The sequence below is a fragment of the Aotus nancymaae genome, unplaced genomic scaffold, assembly GCF_030222135.1.
Source record: "Aotus nancymaae isolate 86718 unplaced genomic scaffold, 86718_ANA_hifiasm-v0.15.2.pri h1tg000022l_1, whole genome shotgun sequence".
In the NCBI taxonomy this organism is placed as follows: Eukaryota; Metazoa; Chordata; class Mammalia; order Primates; family Aotidae; genus Aotus; species Aotus nancymaae.
The window spans coordinates 36,954,223-36,973,415 of NW_026988435.1; the positions used below are offsets into that span (position 1 = coordinate 36,954,223).

A 19,193-nucleotide genomic window follows, 5' to 3' on the forward strand; every position below is an offset into this window, starting at 1 on the left:
CACATTAGGGTAATTAGGGCTTCAATGTATGAATTTTGGTGAGGGGAACACAAACATTCAGTTCCTAACAATGGCATTTCGTGCACTCACAGTGTCTTGCAGCCACAACCTCTATCTTTTCCCAAGATACTTTCCTTACCCCAAAATATAAAACTCCATATCCATCGCTCCCCATCCTTCTGTCCCTCCAGCCCCTGGCAACCACCAATCTGCTTTCTGGGATTTACCTATTGTGGATGTTTCATACAAATGGAAGCATATATGACCTTTTATGTCCGGCTTCTTTCACTTGGCACAATATTTTTGAGATTCATCCACCTTGCAGCATGTATCATTACATCATCCCTTTCTGTGGTAGAGGGACTTTGAATTTTTTTCTTTTGAGATGGAGTCTGCTCTTGTCACCCAGACTGGAGTGCAGTGGTATGATCTCAGCTCACTGCAACGTCTGCCTCCTGGGTTCAAGCAATTCTCCTGCCTCAGCCTCCCGAGTAGCTGGGATTACAGGTGCCTGCCACCATGCCCAGCTAATTTGTTTGTATTTTTAGTAGAGATGGGGTTTCACCATGTTGGCTAGGCTGGTATCGAACTCCAGACCTCAAGTGATTTGCTCGACTTGGCCTCCCAAAGTACTGGGATTACAGGTGTGAGCCACTGCACCTGGCTGGGACTTTGAATTTTAAGATATCAGAGTAGAGGATATCGCCTCCTCTGAAATCACCAAAGGTATAAGAAGAGCAAGGAAACCAAAACATACTTGCGCTCTTTGATCTCTAATCACTGACTACAGTACGTGAAGAAAGTCTGTCAAAAGCAGTGAAGTCCAAACAGGAATGTGGGAAGAAGCCAAAGAAGGATGCTCACAGCTACAGGTCTCAAGGCAGAGTGAGAAGCGATGGTTCCTAGATAGACATGTCCCAGGGCCTGGCATCCTGCACAGGCCAGCAATGAGCGCTCCCCTGGCTGGGATTGGTACCAAGGAGGATTGCGTGAGGCCAAACATGGAAATGAAATAGACACTGCTGAGGATAGTAATGATGGGATTATAGAAAATGAAGAAATAAAATGGGCATAAACAAAGCATTAGAGAAAAAAATGATAGAACTGAGTAATTATTCTAAATTTGTAATTGATGTGTCAAAGAAGAAAACTGAATAATGAGTTAGAAAAAATTGTTGACTGACTGATCTCCATAAGGATCAGGGCATAGCTTGTTCTTCAGTGTGAAAAGCGGAACGCTCACTTTTTGCTCTGCTTTGAGAAATCTTGTTAGATTAGAGGACTCATCAGCACAGTTATAAGGCAATGGGAAGGAGGGAGAGAGGCAGAGACTCATGGTCCAAAAGAGTGGGGGTTAATTGCTAGGGCAAGCTCATGGGAAGAAGGGAAAGGATGGAGTAACAGGGAAAGAAAGGAGTCTGGGTGGTGATATAGAACTGCTAGATAAGGATCTTTTAGAAACAGTGTTTGGCATGGAGGAGAGAGGATATAAGCAGAGAGGTTGTGCAAAGAGCATTTTCGTTGTGCTCATTAACAAGGGCACAGAAGCTTAGGGAGTTCTGGTCCTGGGTTTGTACTACAGGTTTCAAATACACTAGTGAGTTTTCCTTTGAAAAGAGTGTGTTGAAAATCATGAGTTTTCATAGTTGCTGTGTTCCTTGTCTGAAGTAACGTTTGAAGATAAGAAGCGGGAGAACTTTGAACGTGGCAACCTGGAACTGGAGAAACGAAGGCAAGCTCTCCTGGAGCAGCAGCGCAAAGAGCAGGAGCGCCTGGCTCAGCTGGAGCGGGCGGAGCAGGAGAGGAAAGAACGTGAGCGCCAGGAGCAAGAGCGCAAAAGACAACTGGAGCTGGAGAAGCAACTGGAAAAGCAGCGGGAGCTAGAACGGCAGAGAGAGGAGGAGAGGAGGAAGGAAATTGAGAGGCGAGAGGTAAGCAGGCCAGAGTGGAGGCACCACGAGTTAGTGTGTGATCACCCCCTTTCAGAATTATCCAAGTGATCTATTCATGCCGTCTTTGTCTTTTGTTTTATAATTCAGTGGTTTTAGTATATTACCAAAGTTACACAACCATTGTCCTGATCTAATTCCAGAACATTTTCATCACCCCAGCTCTTACCCATTAAGCAGTTACTCCCCATTTCTTTCTCCCTCCAGCTCCTGTCTATCATTAATTTACTTTCTATCTTTCTAGATCTACCTATTCAGGACATTTTTTTATAAAAGAAATCATCAATATATGGCCTTTTGCTTCTGACTTTCACTTAGAATAATGTTTTCAAGGTTCATCTACATTGTAAAATGAATCAGTCCTTTATTCCTGTTTATGGCTGAGTAATATTTCCTTATATGGATATATCATTTAATTCACGTGTTTTAATTCATCAGTTGATGGTCGTTGTGGCTATTACAAACAATGCTGTTATGAACATTAATGTACAAGTTTTTGATGATACAGTTTTGTAACAAACCACTGATAACGGTGTTTTTCTGGACTGTTTTCTCTGTATAAATCTATATAAAAATATAAATGTATTTATGGTGGAGAGTGTAAGGATTGTGTGTATACATATATATATTTTGAGACAGAGTCTTGCGCTTTCGCCCAGGCTGGAGTGCAATGGTGCAGTATCAGCTCACTGCAAACTCCACCTCCCAGGTTCAAGCAATTCTCCTGCCTCAGCCTCCCAAGTAGCTGGGATTACAGGCGCACGCCACCACACCCGGCTAATTTTTTTTTTTTTTTTGTATTTTTAGTAGAGATGAGGTTTCACCATGTTGACCAGGCTGGGCTCCTGACCTTGTGATCTGCCCACCTTGGCCTCCCAAAGTCCTGGATTACAGGCATAAGCCACCATGCCCAGCCAGGTTGTGTAATTTTTTAAACACTACTATAATTGTGTCATTCCAATTACATTGTTCTGCAACCTTCTTTTTAAATTGTTTTAAAAATATTTCTGGGACATCCTATATTCTATGGAAGGCTTCGTAAATTTAGCCCCATACCTGGAAAGGGGCTAAGCCAATCTTATCTCTCTTTCCAGTTTTAGTGTGTTACTGCAGAAGCAACACATGGTTCTTTCATGTGAATGAAATATAAAAATGAGGAATTTTTCGTTATAAAAAAATAGCCTGAGTGCCATGCCTCAAGCCTGTAATCCCAGCACTTTGGGAGAATAAGGAGGAAAGATCACTTGAGGCTAGGAGTTGGAAGCCAGTGCATTCCAGCCTGGGTAACGGAGCAAGACCCTGTCTCAAAAGAAAGAAAACTTTTAGCCAGAACTCCCTTTTGTTCCGACAGATACTAACAAAATTTTAATTTTTAGAATGGACAAGCAAAGATAGGCAAACTTTTCTTCAACGTACAAAAAAAAAGATATTCTAGAGTATTTATTCAAAATTATTAATAGACATTTGCCAGGTGTACATTGCCAGATGTAGTTGGAAGACCCATGAGTCAGAGGCAATTCTGATAGACCGTCAGGTGCTCTGATATGTACTCTACCTAACAGTCCTCAGAGCCGGTGTTGGAGAGAGCTAAAGCTTTTGTGGCAAAAAGGAAATGAATGATTAGGAAGAGGGGAGTCACAGACTTTTAAAATGAATTAAATAATAATTTCTCCTTTGGTGGAATAAAATCAAGTTTTTTTTGTTTTTGTTCAGGTGTATTTTAGTTTGATTTTACTAGGTGAAATTTTCCTTCTCAGTGTGTCAGTAAATAAGAAGGAGAACTTTTAGTGAGCACATCAAGCATTCTTGAAGACATAAAGAATGGAATTCTAATGGAAAAATGATTTGTCAGTTCTCTTCTTACGTAAATATAATAGCTAGTTCTATATATTCCCTTTATTTCCATAGAAGGAATACTGCATTTTTATAAATTATTTTTGGCTTTGTAATGTGATTTCTTACAATGTTTAACATTTCATCCCTAAAAGGAAAGACTTACTAGATGCTGCTTTTCTGAAGAGACATTGTGTAATGTAAGAACTGAAAAATTAATAATTTGTGTCTTTGTAAATGTCACAGGCTGCAAAACGGGAACTTGAGAGGCAACGACAACTTGAGTGGGAACGGAATCGAAGGCAAGAACTACTAAATCAAAGAAACAAAGAACAAGAGGACATAGTTGTACTGAAAGCAAAGAAAAAGACTTTGGAATTTGAACTAGAAGCTCTAGTGAGTGAAGTTTGGTTATACTTTGGAAATATGCTAAGATGGAACCATTAAAAACAGTAATAATTTTTGTTATCTTTCATTTGTTAAAGAATGATAAAAAGCATCAACTAGAAGGGAAACTTCAAGATGTCAGATGTCGATTGACCACCCAGAGACAAGAAATTGAGAGCACAAACAAATCTAGAGAGTTGAGAATTGCCGAAATCACCCATCTACAGCAACAACTACAGGTGAGGAAATACGCCTCTTTTTAAAAGCTGTTAAACTGGCATATTTTTCTCTAATTCATTTCATTTATTTATTCAGTAAACATTAAGCAACTATCTTGTACTAGGTACTGGGAAGCAAAAATGAAGTAGACAGGGTCCTTGTGTGAAACGTAGCCTGTCAAAGAGACAAACTCAGCGAAGGTTTACTGAGCACTGCTGCGGGCCAGGTGCTCTTGCAGCTTCTGAGGCTATAGCAGTGAACAGCAGGGACAGACACTCTGCCTCTGGGAGCTTACCCTCTGTTTGCAGGAGGAACAGAGACTAACAAAATAAAGTGTGTACTGTATTAGAAGATGAAAAGTGCACGGAGAGTGAGTAGGGAAGGGAATAGAGAGTCCTGGGGATAGAAAAGGTTGTGATTTTAACTAAGGTAGTCAAGACAGATCTTTCTGGATGGTGACATTTGAGCAGAGACTTGAAATTAATGATAGGCTAAGCCATGTGGGTATCTGAAACAGAGCAAGATCTAGGCAGGGAAATAGGAGTGCCAAAGTCCTGAGGCCATAGCAGGACTCTTGAGATGCCAGTTACATAGCAGGACTCTTGAGATGCCAGGATACTACTTACTAGAGCAGGTTGGAGCTGGATCACACAGAACCTGTAGTCCACCAACAGGACTTTGGCTTTACTATGAAATTACAATAAATAAGTACACTTAAGTATTTTAGGGGGTCAAATGAGAGCTATGTGTATAGTAAATAGTTGGAGACACACAGAGTACTATTAGTAGTTCTGCCTAAATTTTGAAGCCTATCCAAAGTTGTTATAATATCACTTGGTTTGGTATCAAGTGCTGAACTATAGGGGCATCAAATTCATGTAAATATTGTCTTCAGATTATCATATTTGTTTGTGACCTTTTCATATCAGGCTTCTTTTTCTCAGCATGATGTTTTTGAGATGTATCTGGGTTTTTGAGTGAATGACTCCTTTGCTTCTTTTCATTACTGAATAGTATTTCCTTATATGTCCATTCACCTATTGGTTGATATTCAGGTTTTTTCCAGTGTGGAACTTTTATGAATAAAACTGCAGTGAGCATTTATGTACAAGTCTTTATGTGGAAATGGTTTATTTCTCTTGGGTAAACTTTTAGAACTACTGTGTCATATAAGTGTATACTTAACCCCATAAGGAACTGTCAAGCTGGGTGCAGTGGCTCACACCTGTAATCCTCATACTTTGAGAGGCCAAGGTAGGAGGATCACTTGAGTGCATGAGTTTGAGACCAGCCTGAGCAACATAGTGAGACTCCCATTTCTACAGAAAAAAAATTAAAAATTAGCTGGCATGAGAGCATTCACCTGTAATACCAGCTACTTAGGCAGCTGAGGCAGGAGAACCCACTTGAGCCTAGGAGATTGAGGCTGCAGTAAGCTATGATTGAGCCACTGACAACCTGGGCCACAGAACAAGACCCTGTCCAAAAAAAAAGAAAGAGAGGGAGGGAGGGGGAGACAGAGAGAGAAGAGAAAAAAAGAGAAAAAAGAAAGAGTGCTGTCAAACTGTTTGCAAAGAGTTTATACCATTTTACATTCTGATCATTAATTTGTGTTTTCCTGAAGGCTAATGATGTTGGGCATTATCTTACATGTTTATTGGCGAGTATCTTTTACTGTATGCATATCTTTGTTGAAGTGTCTGAACAAATCTTTTGCCCATTTTTCATTGGGCTGTTTGTCTAATTATTTACTTGTGAAAGTTCTTTTATATTCTTAACAAGTCATTTGTCAGGTACGTATTTTGCAAATATTTTCTCCCAATATGTGGCTTAAGTTTAATTTTTGTAATGGTATTTTTAAAAGGGCAGAAGTTTTAAATTTTGATAAACTCAGTTTACCATTTTTTTCTTTCGGTGTTTATGCTTTTTATGTTCTATGAGAAATCTTTGACTACCCCATGATTGCAAATATTTTATTTTCGTCCAGAAGTTTTTACTTTTTTTATTTAAAAAATAAGTTTTATAAGTTTTTATAAATTTTGTCTTTTAAGTTTCATAGTTATATCTTATGTTTAGGTCTGTGAGCCATTTCAAGTTGATTTTCGCATGTAGTATAAGGTAATAATTGAGGTTTATTTTTTTACATACTGTTACTCAGTTGTTCTAGCACCGTTTATTAAAAACACTGGCATTTCTCCCATTGAGTTACCTTGGTAGCTTGTTGAAAATCAGTTGAATATATTTGTAATGGTCTATTCTGGACTCTGTTCTGTTCTTTTGAGCTATCTGTCCTTTACCAGTCTCTCACTCTGTTGATACCTAATGGTTGAAGTCAAGTGATGTGAATTCTCTTTTACTTTTCTTCTTTTTCAGAATTGTTTTCAGTTAGTTATTCTAGGCCTTTAACATCTCCATATAAGTTTTAGAATCAGCTTATCAGTTTTTATGAAAATGCTTGGAATTTTTTTGGAATTCCATTGAATTTATAAATCAATTTGGGAAGATCTGACATCTTAGCAATAGTAAATCTATGGCATAAATCTCTATTTAGGTTGTTATAAATTTCTCTCAGCAATGTTTTGTAGTTCGCAGTGTCCAACTCTTACAGATACTTTGTGAAGTTTATCCCTAAGTATTTTGTGGCTTTTGATGCTATTATATATTGTATATTTTTATTTTAGTTTTCAGTTGTTTGGTGCCAGTAAATCGAAATAGAATTTATTGTTGTATATTGACCTTATATCTGTGATTGCTTAACTTTCCTTATGTGTCTTTGTTGACCAGAACCTCCCATACTGTATTTTTTTACATACTGATACTCAGTTGCTCTAGCACCATTTATTAGAAACACTGGCTTTTCTCCCCATTGAGTTACCTTGATAGTTTGTTGAAAATCAGCTGAACATATTTATTCAGTTATCAGTTGAACTTCTCTCAAGTGGGGAGAGCCTCGTTCCTCCTCTGAAGGAAAGCCATCTCACCACTGAGTATGGTTTTAACCAGGGTTCTTGTAAACACCTTTTATCAGGTTGATAGACTTGCCTTTTTGCTGAGGGTTTTTATGATGAATGGGTATTGAATTAGATCATATGTTTTTTCCTGCACCTATTGAGATAAGTATGTGCTTTTTCTTTCTTATTTTGTTTATACAATGATTTACATGGATTACAATTCGAATGTTAAATCAGCCTTCCATTCTTGGGATAAACTACACTTGGTCATGCTATATTACCCTTTATTAAAATATTTTACTACATTCCATTTCCTACTATGTTATTAAGGATCTTTTTATTTGAATTCAATAGAGATAATGGTTTTTTGTTTTCTTGTAATATCCTTGTTTAGTTTTGATATCAGGGTAATGCTGGCTTCAGAAAATGAGTTGGAAAGTATTCCTTCCTCCTCTACTTTCTAAAAATGTTTGTGTTGAATTAGCATTTCTTAAATTTTGGTGGCATTCACCAGTGAAGCCTTCTGGGCCTGTAGCTTTCTTTGTGGTAAGACTTAATTATAAAATTTATTCAGTAGTCTAGATGTTGCTGTGAAGAAAAAAGAAAAAAAAAATTATTCAGTAGGTATAGGACTATTCTGATTTTCTTCTCTTTGAATCTTTTTTTTTGAGACGGAGTCTCTCTCTGTTGCCAGGCTGGAGTGCAGTGGCCTGATTTTGGCTCACTGCAACCTCCGCCTCTCAGGTTCAAGCAATTCTCCTGCCTCAGCCTCCCGAGTAGCTGGGAATACAGGCGCATGCCACCATACCCAGCTAATTTTTGTATTTTTTTAGTAGAGACAGGGTTTCACCATGTTGGCCAGGATGGTCTCAATCTCTTGACCTCGTGATCTGCCCGCCTCGGCCTCCCAAAGTGCTGGGATTACAGGCGTGAGCCACTGCGCCCGGCCAAATCTGTTTTGATTATTTGTGTCTGTCAGTGAATTTGTTTATATCATCTAAGTTATTAAATATATTTGTTTAACGTTCTCTTATTCTGTGCAAGTCCGAGGTATCTGTAGAGATGCCCCTTCTTTCATTCCTGATATTGGTAATTTGTGCCATCTCACTCTGTCTCCGTGCTTCCTTCCTCCTCCTCTTCCTTCCTCCTCCTCTTCCTTCCTCCCCACAACCCCTTCTTCTCTCCTTTCTCCTATTCTCTCTCTCCTCCTCCTCCTTTTCTTGATCAATCTACCTGGAGTTTGTTGATTTTTAAAAAATAAGTTATTGGCTTTATTTTTTTTTTAAATAAGCTCAGCTTTATTGATTTTTTCTGTGGTATGTCTGTTTTCTGTTTTATTTATTTATGTTCGTTTTCTCTTGTTTCTTCCATTTACTTATTTGGGGTTTAATTTTCTTTTCTCAAGCTTCCTAAGAAGGAAGTTTAGATAATTGATTTTGGACCTTTCTTCATTTTTGATATAAACATTTTACGCTTTACATTTCCTTCTAAATACTGACATTGCCATATCCCACCAATTTTTAATATGTTGCATTTTCATATTTATTCAATTCAAAATCTTTTAAAATTTTTCTTTGTAATTTCTTCTAATTCTTTCACATTTATTGAGATTTATGGCTCAGCATATGATCTGTCTTGGGGAATATTCTATGGGCACTTGAAAAAAATACGTACTCTGTTGTAATTAGGTAGAGTGTCCCCCAAGTGTCAGATCAAGTTGATTCATAGTGGTCTTCAAGTCTCCTCTGTCTTGACTGATTTTGTGACTACTTTTATTAGTTACTGAGAGTAGAACATTGAAATTCTGGTCATTGTGGATTTGTCTGTTTTCCTTTTATTTTTGTTCAGTTATTATTTCATGTACTTTAACGTCCTAAGAAAGTCCTTATAAAGTTGAAATTTGAGATTTGTAAAGTAAAAAGTACCAGAAGTTGATTACTGGAAATCGTTTTAACGTATTATAAAATGCATACACCTTTTTGAAGTACGTTTTTCCCCTCCCCTCCCCTCCCCCTCCCCTCCCTTCCTCCCTTCCTCCCTCCCTCCCTCCCTCCTAGGCTGGAGTGCAGTGGTACGATCTCAGCTCACTGCAACCTCCGCCTCCCAAGTTCAAGTTATTCTCCTGCCTCAGCCTCCTGAGTAGCTGGGATTACAGTCAAGTGCCACCACACCTGCTAATTTTGTATTTTTTGTAGAGATGGGCTTTCACTGTGTTGACCAGGCTGGTCTTGAACTCCTGACCTCACGTGATCTGCCCACCTCGGCCTAGGTATATTTTTCTATGTGTTAACTCTCTTTATGTGTCTTTCGTTAACATTTGAGGTAAAGTTTCATAAAATGCTCTCCTGGAAAATTTAAGGGTGAAGACCATGGTTTATCTAAGTATTATCACCTACCTAATACTATGTGACCAAGTACAAGTTTTATTATTTAAGATTGATGCTTAGAATGTTTGCTTATTGATAACATAATAAAAATCAGGGTTTCCAAAAACATAGTGAAGTGAAAAATAAAACATTCTCTGAAGAAAGAAAGGTACGTAGTAGGTAATGAGGTATTGGTTCCCTTTCTGTACAGGGATTAGCAGTTACTTGCTTTAGAGATAAGTCAGATCTGATTTTGTGTATTCTGTTTTGTCACAGTTTTTTTTCTGGTATGGATTATTCATAGGAGAAGATGCTTCTAAATTCTTGGTATTGAGTCAACTCTTTCTACCATTTATATTACATACATTACAGAGATTTATTCCTCATAAGCCATTCTGTATCTAAAGGCGGTTATTCCAAAAGAGACTGGTTTTTAGCTTCTGATAAAAAAGTTTAATTAAGGCATTTTTAGTTTTTCAAACAAAAAGTCAATACATAGAGCTCATTTTTTATCAAGGTAAAAATAAAAGTCAGATATTCTTTATTATAGCTACCATTTTACTGAAATGTACAGAAACTCTACAGGATATTTTTGGCTAAATTTAAGCAAATACTGTGCTTGGCAAGTTAACCGCAAAAATTCCAAACAGCCTGTGCAGTGTAGCTTAACTTTTTTCTTGTGTCAGTTAAAAAGTAGTTGCTTCAAAACTTTTGTGTACATGTTTAAAATTCCATCCAATGTGGTAGAAAATATATACAGCAGCTAAGATTCTAGTTGTTAAAAATCTTTTATTTCTTTCCAGCTTCATGTATACAATAAACCTAAGTTCAGCCTTAGTAAGTATCAAAGTTCAGAATAGAGTAGTAGGATAACTCCTATTTAAACCACTGAGTTCTTTTACAAACAGTAGAATCACTGCATTTACATTTGATCCCAGTGCTATTGGAAGCTCATTACTTGAATTTATCTATGTGGAGTAGTACCTAATGTACATTTTTTAAAGCTCATAAATATCTAGTAAGTCAACAAAAATATAAGAAATATCAGGGGCCAGGCGCGGTGGCTCACGCCTATAATCCCAGCACTTTGGGAGGCCGAGGCGGGTGGATCACGAGGTCAAGAGATCGAGACCATCCTGGTCAACATGGTGAAACCCTGTCTCTACTAAAAATACAAAAATTAGCTGGGCATGGTGGCGCATGCCTGTATTCCCAGCTACTCGGGAGGCTGAGGCAGGAGAATTGCTTGAACCCAGGAGGCGCAGGGTGCAGTGAGCCGAGATCGCGCCATTGCACTCCAGCCTGGGTAACAGGAGCGAAATTCCGTCTCAAAAAAAAAAAAAGGAAATATCAGGGAAGCCATAACTATCTTAACTTTATTTTAGGGAAATGCATTTGGCAAACAATGTAGGAGCCACACCTAACTAACGATTACATGCAGCTTTACCATACAAGATTTGGGATGAGTCTTTGAGGACTGTGAAAACTGACTTGAGCTCTGCCTGGATCTTAATGTAGACATGGTAGCCTTCCCTGTCATTCATTACTGTTTTCCTCCTTCCCTCCCAGGAATCTCAGCAAATGCTTGGAAGACTTATTCCAGAAAAACAGATACTCAATGACCAATTAAAACAAGTTCAACAGAACAGTTTGCACAGTAGGTGTTTTATTTTTAAAGCTGACTTTTTCTTTTTCTTTTCCCTTTTTTTTTTTTTGAGACGAAGTCTCGCTCTGTCGCCCAGGTTGAAGTGCCGTGGCATGACCTCGGCTCACTGTAACCTCTACCTCCTTGGTTCAAGATTCTCCTGCCTCAGCCTCAAAGTAGCTGGGGCTACATGTGTGTGCCACCACACTCAGCTAATTTTTATATTTTTAGTAGAGATAGAGTTTCGCTATGTTGGCCAGGCTGGTCTCGAACTCCTGACCTCAGGTGATCCGCCCACTTCAGCCTCCCAAAGTGCTGGGATTATAGGTGTAGGCCACTGCACCTAGCCTTTTTTTTTTTTTAAACAGCAAGAATTTCCTTAAGTGAAATGAGAACATTAAAAAAACATTTTCCTCACTGCATATTAAAGTTTTCTTATCTCTGCAATGTTTTTATAAAATAGGAGATTCACTTGTTACACTTAAAAGAGCCTTAGAAGCAAAAGAAATAGCTCGGCAGCAGCTACGAGACCAACTGGATGAAGTGGAGAAAGAAACTAGATCAAAACTACAGGAGATTGATATTTTCAATAATCAGCTGAAGGTAACTATTCTATGTGTGCCTGCATGTATGTCCTACCCTTTAATTTTTTTTAACTGTCCAAATGATTAGCTGCTATTTAATTCCAGGCAGAAAAATTTATTATGCCATTGTGAAAGCCTTCACATTTATAGATGAACATTATACAATCTAAATTGCACTTTTCTCCTTGAAAATGTAATGAATTTGGCATCTATAAATTAGGGCTGAGTGAGTGGCCCCAGCATGACATCTGTTTTAACCTGAATCATATTTTTACACATCTCCATTCTTTTGTCTGTTTATAATCACATCAAGTTGATTCTGAAAGCTTTATCTTTCTTATGTTCTTTGAATACTACTAAAAGGAATTGTTTTCTTTTTTAAAACTAAGAATTTTTCTGCCACTTCTTATCTTTAAGATTGTGCTTAAATGTAGATCTTTATTTTGTTACCTCGCATTTTTAAATCTTACTGTTTTAGTGGAGTAATTGCTTTCGTCTCCGTGGCAGAAGTGGTGTATGGTTTTGTCACATTTGCACAGTAAAACTGGGAAAAATGCCAAAATTCTGAGGAAATGTAAATTGGTTAGATCTTAGCCTCTTTCAGATTTGGTGTTTCTGATTTAACTTTACAACTGTATCATCTTAAGAATGGTAATTCTTATAATGCAGTCAGAACACAAATAGTTCATTTCTTATAAACAATTATATACTACTTTAGACATATATAGATATTAGCATTTTTATTAATTATATTCTTTTAAGAAATTGGATGTTATACTTTTTTCCCCTCCAAATATTTGTTTTCCTTTCCTAACTTAAAATTCTTTATACTTGACTCTGTCCAATTCAGCTTTTGGCAGTAGGAAGAATTAAAACTCCTGTTCTTTAATTCTAAAAACAAAATTAAAAATTAGAAAGCATATTTGAAACTTTTATAATAGTTGACCTTTGGATTGAGATTCTAGGCCAAATTGTCTAGACATCTGAGTTTGAGGTATTTGTGCTGTTCTTTCAGAGTATTAGGTAATGATCTTTTCTTAATTGTACAATTCCAAGAAATAGCTCTTAAGGGGAAATATTATTTGGGCCAGCTTAGCGTTTTTCTTCACTTTGCATTCATGCTTACACAGTGTGTGTGTACACTATATATGTTCTATATACATGCATAAATGATTATGTGGTATGTCAGTATTGGAAGTATAGCTGTAAGTTAACCATTTCAAGAATAAGTACAATTAAAAACAAACCAAAAAAAAGGATAAGTACAATTAAAATGCTCACATTAACTTTCATTGTCACTTGTCTCTTTTATAAGCAAAAAAAAAAAAAAAAAAATAGCACTGTTGCGTAGCCTACAGTGCCTTTTAATAGTCTCTTGGAATATAAACTGTTAAATATTAAGCTATCTTCTGAACCCAGGCAGTAGTCCAGATTTGTGCCTTCACGTTAAGATTCTTTTTTTAGAAATTTGACTCCCCAGAACGAGGTTCAAGTATTAGAAAATGATACTCTAGTGAGAGACTTTTGATAAATGTCTAGATCTGTAGATTAAATAATTTTGGTGATTGAATTTCTGTTGCCATCACTAAAGAGAACACCCTTACTATGCGGTGAGTCACTCCTACTGTGTTTAATTGACTATATGGCTGCTTTCAGGGTCACAGAGTTTCTTAAATAAAGGCTAATTTTAGCCCACTTTTCCACTAGCCTTTTTCCAAATATATTTAATTTTAAATAAGAATATTTCTTCCTGTTTTTTAATTTTAATTTTGACTTTCTCTTATTAGCTTTAAATTTAAATTAATATGAGTTTAAAAATCACAGGTCAGGCCAGGTGCAGTGGCACGTGCCTGTAGTCCTAGCACTTTGAGAGGCAGGTGGATCACTTGAACTCAGGAATTCAAGACCAGTCTGGGCAAAAGGGTGAAACCCTGTCTCTACAAAAAAAAAAAAAAAAAAAAAAAAATTAGTCAGGCATGGTTGTGTATACCTGTAGTCCCAGCGACCTGGGAAGCTGAGGTGGGAGAATCACTTGAATCCAGGAGGTCGAGGCTTCAGTGAGCCATAATTGTGCCACTGCATTCCATCCTGGGCAACAGAGTGGCACCCTGTCTCGAAAAAAAATAAAAATACACACACACACACACACACACACACACACACACACACACACAACAAATCACAGGCCAGTATAACTGTATTGTTTTGTTATTTAACATGCATTTGGAGGACTTAGTGAATAGGTTGTGTTATGGTTATTATTTCTACTATTCCTCTCAAACCTGGTAAAGCCAAAACAAACAGTTAAATCGGAGAATCAAAAGTCTTAAAATTTGATTGCAACAACTCAGAGATGGGTTTATCATTTAGTCTCTTAATTGTCACTTGCCCACTTTTCTTTGTTGTAGCCACACTGGAAAATGAAGTACTTTTTTTCTGACTTTAGAGCATGTGTCTATTAGCAACTGTGCTTTCTTGGATGAGGAGCTAGACCAGGAAGAGCCAGCCTCTTGACGCTTGGGATTTCTTCAGTGCCCCTTTTGATCAGCAGTGCCTTTAGAGCATCGACAGTGATGATGCAAAAATTACTTCTACCTCTGGGATGTGTCATTTCACACAACTAACCTGATGGTGTGAATTTTCTGTATCCTAAACCTTCCTTTCCCTAAAGGAAGCCAGCTGGAGAGTACAGAAAAGAAATTAGGGCTTCATGTTCTTTTGTATTTCATGCTCATGTAGATTGTTCACCTGGAAGAAGGAAATGCAATTCCCTCGTTATAGATTAGTACAGTAACACTGTAGAAGTACCTTATAGAGTACAGAATTTTTAAATTAGTTGATCCGGATACTAAATATCTGGCTCCACAAATGAGGATAGCATTTAGCAAAAACTGATTCTCATTATTTTGGGTAAATTGCAAAAAGTCATCCACTTACTTTGATGCACTCTCAGAGTCATGTCCAGTTTCTTAAGTATAAAGCTAATACAGGGAATAATCGTACCCTGATTCAACCCAGATTCTGAGTTATAAGACAGTGATTAGGAAGTATAGGAAGCATATTTAGTGGAAAAACTAAATACGATTATACTTTCCTTTTCTTTTAACAATCTGATTTAGTTCTTTCTTCCAGAGTGCCTTGCTCGGATTAGTTTGTCTTTTGTGGGTTTCTCCCCATTTCTTCAGTTCAGGAAGAATTAAATTCCTTCCTTCCCTATCCAAAATCTGATAAGCAAGGATAGAAATTCTCAAGGCAAAGAGGAAAAAGTTAATGGTAGTCAGGTTAACAGGTATTTGTTTCATATAGGAAGCAACCTATTGAAAGCATAAAGCATGCTTATAATTGTGGTCTTCTGTTAAATGGCTCCACATTCAAAGTCACGGACCTTTAAGTTTCTACCTAATCCATGGAAGTCGAAGGCTCCTTTTAGTTTTCAAAAAGGCTGTTTTTCCATGCATTTTAATAGATATTTACCTTGTAGGTGTCACATTTATATATTCCAAAAAAGATCTTAAGATGTAAATATCTTTCTATTTACCACCCCAAACCAATAATTACTTGAGAAAGGAAACAGGAATCTTATTGTAGTAAATAAACTTTGCTTTTGGGTTTGAAATAAGTCTGTAAAAACAAGGAGCGTTGGAGAAGAGGAGAAATGATAGCACCCTCAGATGCTGAAGCTCTTGTGCTACCAATTCCCCAGTTGGCAGCCTTTGTTCTTAGGCTGCCCTTGATATGCATGATAAATTTTAGGGTTTTGATGATCAAATGAAATACTTAACCAGTGAATTAACCAGGAATAATTAATTTTATTAGTGATTATTGCTAGCATGAATTCGTATGTCTTAAAATAGTTTTAATTCAGTGGATAAAATTTACCATAGATTTCTTCTTTTAAAATGTGTTCTATATATAACAAATATCTTATTAAGAAGTAAGTAGTCTTCTCAAATCCATGTTCTAGAAACAAAAATTTTAAATTATTATCTATGACTTTTTCTTTTAATTCAGTTTACAAATAAAACTCCCAACTTTTTTGGAGACTCTATGTACCAAAAGGCTAGTTGTTTTTCTTACACACAGTGCTTACCTATAGGTATAAAATTATGATTCAAACAAGTGTCAAATAACATTACTGCCAGGACTTTTTGGACAGTAGCACCTGATTTTACCTTGACCTTAGCAATGCCAGTAGTTACTGTAGCAGTTTTCCTTGGCACTGATGGCCTAATGTTTTGTATTTTAATGTCTTAGCTCTAACATGGAGCAGCAGTACAAAGTACAGCTTGTAGTTTTCCAGGCTCCTTTTAGAGGACAAATAAAGAGAATCCAACACCCAACAGGGCTAGATTTTATGTTTTATGTTGAAAAGTTGAGTACTTGTTGGTTCCTGTCTAGTCAGTGTGTACTGGACAAGTCCTAATGTGAATGGCTGTTTACATTTGAGCATTTCTTTCTTCCAGTCAGTGGCAATGGAGGAGGCAGTGTTGCAGTGCCTGGCAGTTCTCCTGGGCTGCGTCATCCACTTAGACTTCTTTCTAAAGGTCTCTATGCCCTACTCAGGCAATGCACATCTTTCTCAGACTAAGAATGATGAACCATCTCCAGCTCTGTGCTTCAGTTTCCCCTGCGCAGATGAGTGCTCAGTGTCTTAAGATAGCATTTATCATGAAGTACTAAGCCTTCTTTGTAAACGTTAACGATTAGTTACTATTAATCATAGAGTATGATTGATTCTTTCCTGTTGACAAGTTGTGTGTGTGTGTATGGTGGTGTAAACTGAATTACAAGCTGGACAAGGTACTGTATACTGTAGTCTTGTCTTTTTAACAAGCATTTTAGATCACTGAATTTGCTCCTTATCTGCAAATGTGAAAGTGCTCAGTTATTTTTTGGGTCATGTGCATATTTCCATCATGGGGGACATACTGTGGTCAGTATACTATTCCAAATGTGTGTAATACTTTATATCTTAGAAAATTTGAGTATTTAGGACTAATTCACAAGTAAGATTTATATTCCTTAGTATACTTGGGAAATTCAGGCTTCTTAAATTAGACACAAGGGGCTTTTAGAAATATAAATTCTCCCCATAATGCTACCTGTTCTAAAAATTGCTCCTAAGAACTGAATTGATGTTGAAATGAGAAGGCCAGTTGTAGTAAATGAGGTTGTTTGCTTAACTAAAGCCTTTATACTCTTGGTTTCAGACACTTGCTTTCATAGGAGGCTCATTCATTATGAAGGCAGTGAAAGGCAAAATGTTTAGCAACCAGGGGAAAAAAGAAAAGAGCTGGAGAAAGAACTGCAGAACAGAGTAAGAAGTCTGTGAAGGGAAACAATGAAGGAAGGAGAAACACTTAGAAAGAGGAGGCACAGAGACAGCAAGATAAATCAGTATGGATTCAGATAGCAATGTTGTTTTCTCATAATTGGTAGAATAATGTTTGCTTCTTTCATTTTGTTCAAGCTAAAATTTTATTTTTACTCGTATGATCCTTTGGAAAAGACCTCTTCTGTCTAGAAGTAATAAAATCCTCTAACTCTCATTCTTTCAGATTCTGTGCCATACCAGTAGGCTGCTTGAGTTTTTTAGTTATAGTGTTGGGTTTTCTTCTTTTTGAAGTTGTAAAAATTTAATAAAAGATGATTTGGGAAAGGGCTAAGAAGAACCCTTTCTTTCGAAAAAATACTTCTCTCAATGGAATGTTGTTTGTGACTAAAGCAGACACTTTGAGGAAAATTGAGATTTTCAGGACAAACTGTAATCAGTTTTCTCTTTCTGGCAATACTTTCCAAGGGTACTTCCCAGAGCCTCATGGCAGAGGGTGTCTAATTACCTATTCCTATTTCAGAGAGGATAGGAGCTTCTAGCTCTTGTCCCGACCCCCTTCCACACACACATCCTGCTCCAATATCCCTTGGCACTTGTGATACGTTGACTGCCATTTTGTGTCATGGGAAATAGGCTTATTATTTTGTTAAATATTGACTTCAAATTTAAATATTTGAACATGTTTTCAAACATTAGTATACCCCATTTCAGAATTCAAATAACTAATTAGGCTAGGCACTGTGGCTCATACCTATAATCCCAGGACTTTGGGAAGCCAAGGTGGGTGGATCACTTGAGGTCAGGAGTTTGAGACCACCTGGCCAACATGGCAAAACCCCATCTCTACTAAAAATGCAAAAATTAGCTGGGTGTGGTGGCATACGCCTGTAATCCCAGCTACTCAGGAGGCTTGAGGCAGGAGAATCACTTGAACCTGGGAGGCAGAGGTTGCAGTGAGCCAAGATCACGCCCCTGCACTCTAGCTTGGGCAACAGAGTGAGCCTCCATCTCAATAAATAAATAAATAAATAACGAAACAGTATATCTCTTTCTGTATAGTCCTCTCACTCTTAGTACATCAAGAATGAATAAACATAGCCTGGTACAATGGCATGTACCTCAGGAGGCCAAGGTGGGAGGATCACTTGAAGCCAGAAGTTTGAGGCTATGATTTTGTCTGAATATCCACTGTACTCCAGCCTGGGCAACACAGTGAGACCCTGTCTGTAAATAAATAAAATTTTTAAATGAATGAATATATGACTTTGTGATAAATGGACTATCAGTTTACCTTGATTTGAGTATAGTCTCTGTGTTCTGAAATTGTTATTTTTCAAAATTTTCCATACAAACACAAGTTCTCACCTCATGGGGTTTGTTAACTGGCTTTCTTTAATAGCTCTTGATTTGTTTCAAAACCACTTCATTTGGAAAAGTTGTTGTATTTTAAAACTCCAAAGACCTTTTATAAATTTTGATATTGTGTACTACATATTATCCCTAGGTGTGAAATAATGTTTATTTACAGAAAAGCACTTCTACTTCAGACTTTTTATGGATATGATATTATAAATAAACACCTGAAATTTCTGATGCTGGTATCTACATCAGTTTTTTTATGAGGTCAATTTAATATTAACAGTATGAAGATTATTATAAATATTTTATGTGAGCTAAACAATTTTATCTTGATTTATGGTGTTGAGTTCATGAATTTTAAGTAATTAAGGTATGCTTGTTTTTGTCTCTCATTTCCAAGAGACAGCCTGAGGTGAACCAAAAGCAAAATAATCTTCAAAAAAGTTAAATATCTAAATCAGCAAATAAATTTCCATTAACTGCTAGTCTCCTTTCATAGGCCCATGTTGCTAGTTAATTGTTTTTCTCTTCATAAACATTTATGCAAAGTAATGTTTGTGAAAAG

The 19,193-nt window shown here is 37.1% G+C and overlaps 1 protein-coding gene across 10 annotated transcripts in view; it reads left to right on the top strand.

Annotated features, from left to right (window-relative positions):
* Positions 1–19,193, top strand: part of ITSN1 (intersectin 1) — a 247,056-nt gene that overhangs the window by 119,371 nt on the left and 108,492 nt on the right. For all 10 annotated transcript variants that reach the window (XM_064380114.1, XM_064380116.1, XM_064380120.1 and 7 more), the window contains 5 exons: positions 1,669–1,931; positions 4,029–4,178; positions 4,268–4,408; positions 11,275–11,362; positions 11,814–11,953. In XM_064380114.1, coding sequence (XP_064236184.1) covers positions 1,669–1,931; positions 4,029–4,178; positions 4,268–4,408; positions 11,275–11,362; positions 11,814–11,953 — 782 coding nt within the window. The remainder of the gene's footprint in view (positions 1–1,668; positions 1,932–4,028; positions 4,179–4,267; positions 4,409–11,274; positions 11,363–11,813; positions 11,954–19,193) is intronic.